This window comes from Sceloporus undulatus, chromosome 9 (assembly GCF_019175285.1).
Source record: "Sceloporus undulatus isolate JIND9_A2432 ecotype Alabama chromosome 9, SceUnd_v1.1, whole genome shotgun sequence".
NCBI lineage: Eukaryota > Metazoa > Chordata > Lepidosauria > Squamata > Phrynosomatidae > Sceloporus > Sceloporus undulatus.
In genome coordinates this window covers 33,735,451-33,744,599 of record NC_056530.1, presented here as the reverse complement: position 1 = coordinate 33,744,599, position 9,149 = coordinate 33,735,451, and the positions used below count along the sequence as shown (strand labels likewise).

Here is a 9,149-nt window from a genome sequence, read left to right as displayed (position 1 = left end):
TGTTAAAAAATGTTTGATTTTAATTGTTTCTAACTGTCCTTTTGATTCATTACTTTTTTTATCTTAATTTGACTTTTAGCTATATTCATCTTTTATCTAAGATTACTATGAGCCGCAGTGAGTTTAGGAGAAAGATGTGCTATACATCTCGTTTGTGTGTGTGTGTGTGTATCTATATATGTATATATCTCTATATATCTGCAAGCCTCATTGTTGCCTCTGGCCTACTGATGTCTCACTCTTTTCTTCATATGATATTGTGCAAGGTTGGACACACATCCCTTGCGCTTAGACCACTGTGGTATTATTATTAATGCCTATGAGCTGGGGAAAACATTTTAAAAATTTTAAAAACTGGCTAACCAGGTTTAACCAGACTATCCTTGTCTATGTAATGTTACTATATTTAATATCTTATATTTTTATAACCACCTTTTGATTTAATTGTATTTATGCTATTGATTTGAAGGCCCATTGGTGCTATTTTAAAATGTATTTAGCACAGTGTTCCAGTGGTGTGTTGACTGCACAAAAGTAATGAGAATGAGACAGAATATAAATGTGGATCTACTGGTAGATCTCTGGTTGATCTGCAGTGCGTTGGTAAAGATTTTTGTTTTGCAGTTGTTTAACAATAGCAGTGATAAAATCACTTCCTTCCGGCTCAGAATTATCCCTTTGGAATGCCTTTGAGTGATTTTTTGTGTGGTAGGAATATAAGCCTGATTCCACTTTGTTGCTCAGAAGAAACTCTGGATTCAGCATTCTCTCATTGTAAGGGTATTTCCCTCCCAGCCTCTTGCTCATGGATCTTGTGATTCCAGAAGAAAATGAAGTTGATCCCACCAGTCTGAAATCTGCCTGATACTGATATATAGTAAGATGAGTGACAACAGGTTTTACCCAACATTCAAGATGTTGAACTGCACCTCTGATCCTACCTAGTCCAGAAGGGCTGGGGGAGGCTAGTCTGTGTAAAAGGATCCCAGCATAGCAAGGGAGGGGAATATGCATAGAACTATAGCTCCCATCAGCTCTAGCCAATATAGCCAATGGTAAAGGATGATAGGAGATTCAGTTCAGCAATATCTAGAGGACCATAGGTTCCTCTACCCTTGCTGCATGGATATAACAGGAAGACAATAATTGTTTCCCTAGGAATGAGTTGTCAAACAGGAGTGATGTATGTCTCATATTTTTGTCAGGAAAGGATACATAATTTCCCTTGTTGATTTTTGCATACCAATCCCCCACAAAAAAAATCCTGCTAGTCCTGTTTCTTTTAGTCCTGTCACTGCATAGCTGCACTTTACAAAGCATAGCAGGTTGAAGTCTTGCTCAGAAGAGATTATGGTCTACATTTCACAACAAATTTAAGAAAGGGAATGCAAAGGTGTAGAGGGGATGGCTATGCTTTCAGGTCAGTGATATCAACATGAGCTTAGCGAAAGTGGGAATGTGGAGATGGTGGGGTTGTGCCAAAGGTTTCATGACAATGATGGATTTTGAAGAGGCATAAGGAAAAAAGAGAGCCAGTGTGGTGTAGTGGTTTGAGTGTTGGACTGGGACATAGAAACTTAGTAAGTGATATTGAGCACTCTCTCATCCTCAAAGAAAAGCAAGGACAAACCCCATATGAACAAATTCCATGATAGAGTGGTCTTAGGGTCACCATAATTTAGAAATGAATTGAAGACACAAAGCAATAGCAACAATAAGGAACAAGGACTCGCTGCAAAAGGCTAAGGCCTGAAGTTCACTCCAGCCCACTTATTGCCTCCTTGGTCAATAAGCCCTCTAAGCATTGGCATTGCTCTTCAGTCAGTTTCTATACTGCTTGGAGAAGATAAGATTGTGGTATAACAGCCATGTTTAAATATCTGAAGGCTTGCAGTGTAGAAGATGGAGCATGTTTGTTTTCTGCTGTTTCAGGGAAAAGGGCAGAAACTGATAGATTCAAAGTAATAGAAAGGCGATTCCATTAGGAAGAACTTCCTGAAAGCTAGGGTAGTTCAACAGTGGAACATACTGAAAACATATCTGGGGGTAGCCATATCAGCCATATAGCAAAGTACATATGATGAACATGGTCATTTTTTCTTCTTTCTTTCTCCTGTATGATTTTTAACACTCTTGCCTGATTAAGCTCTAGTGGGGTTTTGAAAGCTTGCGACATGTTTAATGTACATTTTGATTAGTCCAATAAAGGTATCACTGTTTAGTGGAACATACTGCTTCAGAGGGTGGTGGAGTCTCCCTCTTTGGAGATCTTTGAACCAGAGGTTGGATGGCCCTTTCTGAGAGTGCTTTAGTTGTATTTTCCTGAATGGCAGGGGGTTGAACTTCATAGCCCTTGTAGTCCCTATCAGTTTTGATCTCCTCTGTTTGCTCCTTGTGAGTAAGCGAGTGTCGTACAAACGGAGTCCACACAAATGGAGGGGCGACTGTAATTTATAGAGATCTTGAACAACATTGAGCCCAATACAGAAACATGAACCATTCATCTAGTCACTTCTCTCCAGGAAGAGAAGAAAAGTAATCATCTGGGTTCAGACTTCAACCAAGTACAGATCAACCTGATTGTAGCACTGTATAGCCCACACAGCATCAACTTGGCTGCAAGAATGTCATGGGGGACCTTATAGAATCATAGAGTTGGAAGAGATCACAAGTGTCATGTTATAGTATCTAGTTATAGATTTCTTAGATATAGGTTTTTCCAGGTACAGAAGCAGTCAGGCAATTTGAGTGCAAATACCGTAGTTATCTGCCTCCCCAGCAATCCCTCAGTCTGAACAAAGAGGGAGGGTAGGAATCAAGGTCACTCTGGTACCTTGAGTTTCTGTAACCATAACGTTTTTGAGCCCCCAGTCAAGACTTACTGGCTGAGTCCATGTCCTTCTTGAAGCCGAGTACGGAGGATAATGAACTAAAAGATAATGGTCTAGAACTGCTGCACTGGTACGTTGTGCATTCTGTACATGCCCTGGAGGGCCATGACAATCTTGTAGTGACTGGCAATCCAGCCCAATCCCCTGCCATGCAGGAAAGCACGATCAAAACACTCCCGACGGATGGCCATCCAGCCTCTGTTTAAAAACCTCCAAAGAAGGAGACTCCACCACCCTCCAAGGGAGTGTCTTCCACTGTCAAACAGCTCTTATTGTCAGGAAGTTCTCCTAATGTTTAGGTGGAATATCCTTGGATCTCGTTCATCCGGCCCTGGAGACTTGAATTTGTTTAGAGTAACCAAGTATTCCTGCACTCCTTCTTTTATGTGCTGGATTTCCCTTACTGTATCATCTGCTCCATTTCCCCATGTTGAACACTATAGTATTTTCATTTTGGGAGAAGTCCAAGGAGGGTAAGAGGGTGCTGAGCAGTCAAAAAGCCTTGTTAAAAGCTTTATTGAAGTCTAGATATCCTATATCCATAGCACTCTCCTGGTCTACCAAGCTTGTAACTCTTATCAAAAGAAGAGATAAGATTAGTTTGACATGCCTTATTTTTGAGACATTCATCCTGGCTCTTAGTTATCACAGCATTCCTTTCTAAGTGCGCATAGACTGATGGTTTAAAGATCTTTTCTAGAATTTTTCCTTTCATCGACATCAAGTTAACTGACTGGTCATTGTCCAGGTTCCCTTTTTTCTTGTTTGAAGATGAGGACATTTGCCCTGCTCCAATCTGTTGAGACATCTGTCCTCCAAGCTTTCTAAAGCTTATTAACAGTGGCTCTGTACTGCAGGTCTCTTGGTTACTTGTGGATGAGGTTAATCCAGCCTTGGAAACTTGAATTCAATTACAGCAGCTGGGTATTCTTTTATTATCTCTCTACCTATTCTGGACTTCATGGCCACAGCATCTGTTGTCTTTTCCTTCCTGCCACCAATCTTGTACCGATGTACTTCACAAAAAGTGGAATGATCCTTCCTCACAGTTCAGCTGAACATAAAGAAAGAATGAAAACACACATATTTAAAACTGTTAGTCACAAAAGAAGGATTGTGCATTAAATATTCGGATGTTAGGAAGAAGGGACAGTCAAAAGTTCTTACATAAGCAATATATATTTTCTGGACTAAGCTTTCCGTGAGTATGTGGGAAACGTATTATTGAGATTAGGGATAATATTAGAGACCCATCCCCAACTAACATGAAGAAATCAAAGACATAGCCATGTTAGTCTGTAGAATCATAGAGCTAGAAGAGACCCCAAGGAGGGCCATCCAGTCCAACCCCATTCTGCCATGCAGGAACTCTCAATCAAAGCACCCCTAAGAGATGGCCATCCAGCCTCTGTTTAAAAGCATCCAAAGAAGGGGACTCCACCACTCTCCAAGGGAATGTCTTCCATTGTCGAACAGCTCTTAATGTCAAGACGTTCGTCCTAATGTTGAAGTGGAATCTCTATTCCTGTAGTTTACATCCATTGCTTCGGGTCTTATTCTCTGGAGCAGCAGGAAACAAGCTTGCTCCATCCTCAATATGAGATCCTTTCAAATACCTAAACAGGGCTATCATATAACCTCTTAACCATCTCTTTTCCAGTCTAGACATACCCAGCTCCCTAAGTCTTTCCTCATAAGGCATGGTTTCCAGTATGATGATCAGTATGTAGATAGATCTTGTAGCACCCAGGAACGTAGCCAGGATTTTAGGAAGGGGGGGGGTCCAGACCAAGTGCCATCATTATAATGGGGCTTGGGCGTGGCGGCGCAGCAGCACACACCATTTTTCTAATGGAAGGGGTGGGGGTCCGGACCCCCCCTTGGCTATGTCCCTGTAGCACCTTTAAGGCTAACTGAAAGAAATAAGTTGGCAACCTTTCTTTCCGTTAGTCTCAAAAGTGCTACAAGATCTCTGAACATGCTGATATGAAGACATATAAAGAAATGTATATCATGGGGTAAATATACTGTGCATGGAATTTTGCTAAGTTTTCACTTATGTAAGATTGTTTAGACGGTTTTACTGCTGTAAAATAAATAATAAAATATATTTCTTTCAAAAAAGTTCACCGAAAAGTTTTCTTGACTTTGGATGCTGGGCACTGAGATTCTCAAAGAAGAAGCACAATAATCTGGGTTTGTTCTTTCAAGCAATTACAAATTGGTGGCCATTTGGCTAGCATAAGGGCATGCCCTCTGGGCGTCTCTGGCCGGTGCCACCAGAGCCACTGGGGACTCTGGGCCAGCATTGCTTTCCCACCCCCGCTCCACAAAGGGAAATTTGTCACTGAAAATCCCGGATGACTCACCCAGTTTGGCAGATTCCTGCAGGCCACCTTGTTCCAGAGAAGCTGCTTTGAGTAGGATGCCATATGGTGCTGAACAGAAAAACGAGACACCAGGGGTTGTGAGCGGGCGCGAGGCGGGGGGGGGGGGGGAGAACAGTACATTAAGGTAAATCACAGGGTAATTGATTCCACTTCCTTCAGCCTGGCAGACCTTCTTGACATCCGGAAATCTCCTTCACATGATGTAACAGAAACATGGGAAACAGATAACTTTTGAATGGGATTCAGAGGAAGAAGATGATAATGAGTCATGTATATCCTACCTCTCTTTCAGTAATGAGACTCAAGGTGGCTATTTAAAAACAATATAGATAAAACCTTACCATTTTTTTAAAAAACAAGAATAGATAAAGTTAAAAGCATTCGTTGGAAGTCCAGTCCAACCAACCCTCTGCCATGCAGGGATATACAATCAAAGCATCCCCAACAGATGGCCCTCCGGCCTCTGTTTAAAGACTTCTAAGTCACATTAAAAGCAATACAATTCATTAAAAGACAATGTTGTTTCTGATGTATGGTGACCCTAAAGCCTGTCACTGGTTTTTTTGAGGCTGAGAGTATGTCACCCAACCATCTGGTGTCGGTGCAGGAATGCACAATCAAAGCACTCCTGACAGCTTCTGTTTAAAATCTCCAAAGAAGGAGATTCCACCACATTAAAAACAATAAAATTCATTAAAGGACAATGTCGTTTCTGACTTTTGGCGACCTTAAGGCTTGTCACGGGTTTTTCTGAAGCTGAGAGTGTGTGACTTGTCCAAGGTCAACCAGTGGGTTTCAATGAGTGAGTGGGGAATTAAACTCTGATCTAGAGTTGTAGTCCAAAGTTTAAACTACTATGTCATGTTGGCTCTCAAAGACAACATACAAACCAAGCTGCACTCCTTGTTCTTTGCATTATTGAATTGTTGGAAGAGGCCTCAAGGGCCATGCAGTCCAACCCCCTACCATGCAGGAAGTCACAATCAAAGCACCCCCAACAGATGACCATCCAGCCTCTTGTTTAAAACCTCCAAAGGAGACTCCGCCAACCTCCAAGACAGCAGTGTCTTCCACTGTCAAACAGCTCTTACTGTCAAGAAGTTCCTCCTAATGTTGAACTGGAATCTCTTTCCCTGTAGCTTGCATCCATTGCTCCATGTCCTATTCTCTGGAGCAGCAGAAAATAAACTTGCTCCATCTTCAATATGACATCCCTTTAAACACTTAAACAGGGATATCGTATCAGGCTTACAAACCCTGGCGCATGCATATCCCTTTTTAAAAAGCAAAGCTTATAATTTTTCGTTTGGAAAAAGAGTTTCTCACTGAAGTCTGAGCAGTGGGTTGAAGAAATGCCAGCCCAGGCAACACATATGTGGGCAGGCTTTCTTTTGGAGGGGAGATTCCTGATAATGTTGGAGCCATATGGAATGGCTTCCTCAAAACTTATGGCAAGTTAACACTTTCTGGGTTTTGTGTCACTTCTGTTTTGTTGTTGACATCAAAGACACCATCACTCTGAAGTTTAGTTAATGAAGAGATACACTATGTTTTTTCTTTCTTATTTTCAATTGTCGTGCTGCTGTAGGTCTCTGATGAGTTAATATTCTGCCATTCAATCTGCAAAGTATAATTTTTTTATTGTCTGTTGCAGGGATGAGTAACTTAAAGTCACAGGAATGTATGAGGCCTCAGTCTATCTCCAGTGCTCTGCAAGCAGACGGTTTCTAGGAGCAGGACTTTATTCACACTATACAGTCATAGCTCTTTGGTGCCACTTTTAGCTACTCCTATAGAATTCTGTGATCTGTTGTTTTCTCAGGTACTTAGAATCCCCTGCCAAAGTATTCTAGGAGCTGCAGCACTAGAGAATTCTAAATGATCAACAGAGCCTCAGACCTCAGCATTCCTAAGATGGGGATGGAGCAGTCCCCATGTGTTGGCATGGGGAGAAGGGTTCCAGACAGAGATGGGGAAAGAGTTACAGAAAGACAAGAGAGAATGAAGGACAAGGGTCAGGGAGGGAGAGGAGTAACAGATGCCCTGTGAGTTTAATGACTCAATACAGGACCAGTTCTGGGCGTCACAATTCAAAAAGGATGTTGAGAGGCTGGAGAGTGTCCAAAGGAGGGAAACTAAAATGGTAAAGGGTCTAGAAACCATGCCCTATGAGGAGAGACTTAGAGAGCTGGGTATGTTTAGCCTGGAGAAAAGCAGGTTAAGAGGTGATATGATAGCCCTGTTGAAGTATTTGAAGGCGTGTCATATTGGAGCAAGCTTGTTTTCTGTTGCTCTAGAGAATAGAACATGGAGCAATGGATGCAAACTACAGAAAAAGAGGTTCCACCTCAACATTATGTATTTTCTCTGGATAATGATTAACCATCCATTATGAAGCCTTGCCCTCCCTCCAGTCCATCTGCCTTGGTCCAGACCTCGGAGGTTGAGAGGAACTGCTGGACCTCTTACCCTTTCCCTCCACCACTCCCTTCTCCTTCTGTGTCATGTCTTTTTAGATTGTAAGCCTGAGGGCAGGGAACCGTCTAACTAAAAAGATTGCATGTACAGCGCTGTGTAAATTTACAGCGCTTCATAAATAAAGGTTAATAATAATAATAATAATAACATTAGGAGGAATTTTCTGACAGTGAGAGCTGTTCAACAGTGGAAAACACTCCCTCGGAGTGTGGTAGAGTCTCGTCCTCTGGAGGTTTTTAAACAGAGGCTGGATGGCCGTCTGTCAGGGATGCTTTGATTGAGAGTACCTTCATAGCAGGTGGTTGGACTGGATGGCCCGTGTGATCTCTTCCAACTCTATGATTCTATGAATCTGGATCTTGAAAGTCTCCAGTCCTGTACCCCAGTCACCACTACACCACACTGTCTCTCATCAGTGATACTTTTATTAATGTTTGGGAATCATGCGTGCTCCTTACATCCAAAAATGTATGCAAATGTTTGCTTATTTATTTAGTGGACTGGAAATGGCTCCCAGCCCTAGCTCCCCAGGTATAATAGCTGGGCACTGAATTGTTTAACTTTGCTCTGTCTCCTTTGTTCACTGATGGAGCTCCTCTTTGCAGAGAAGCACAGGAAAGGGGGAAGAAAGAGGCTGGGTATAAATGAAGCCGTTGAAGAGATGGCATACAAATTTCCATGATTTACATAAACACTTGCACTCAGGGCTTGCTGATTCTTGCATCTCAGACTGACAAGTCCTCTTTTTCTCTCTCCTCCTCTCCATTTAGATAATCGCCTTTGACGAATTGCACATGGACTTCAAAAACCCTATTGACCAGGGCAACCCAGCCAGGGCAGTAAGTCTATACATGTCATGTCAGAGGTGTGTCTGTCTTTGTGTTCATACGTTTGTCTTCCCATTCCCCAACTCCCACTGCCTATTCACCCGCCAAGTCTAATCTTTGCTTCCTCCCTCTGATCTAGACTTAGTTTATATTAGGAACCAGCAAAAATGCCTGTCATTATGAAAGACAGAGTGTTTATGGGGGAGACAGAAAAGGTATAGTTCTGTATGTACCTTGTCATAGCTCAGTGGTACAACACTTGTACTACATGCAGAAAATCCCAGATTCAGTCCCTAGCATCTCCACTTAAAGTAAGCTTTGCCTGCCGCTCCGTGAACCCACCAAGGGCTGCTGCACTGCTGGTAAAATTCAGCAGCTGCCACCAACATTGCCACAACTGGCATAATACCAGCAGCAGCTATGGTGGCTCCCTGCGGTACAGGTGGCTACTAAAGGTCTGCTGAGTATTTCCTTGACTTTCAGCAATGAAAGCTGTAAATCACAAATGGGCAATTTTGAGATCGCACAGACCACTGCCCTTGGAGCCACCACAATTGTATCAC

At 42.3% G+C, this 9,149-nt stretch overlaps 1 protein-coding gene across 3 annotated transcripts in view; it reads left to right on the top strand.

Annotated features, from left to right (window-relative positions):
- The window catches only part of CNIH2 (cornichon family AMPA receptor auxiliary protein 2), a 65,018-nt gene that overhangs the window by 4,657 nt on the left and 51,212 nt on the right, over positions 1-9,149 (top strand). For all 3 annotated transcript variants that reach the window (XR_006100714.1, XR_006100715.1, XM_042439681.1), the window contains exon 2: positions 8,530-8,598. Coding sequence is in view for 1 of the 3 variants with exons in the window: in XM_042439681.1 (XP_042295615.1) it covers positions 8,530-8,598 (69 nt within the window). In the remaining 2 variants the exon portion in view is untranslated. The remainder of the gene's footprint in view (positions 1-8,529; positions 8,599-9,149) is intronic.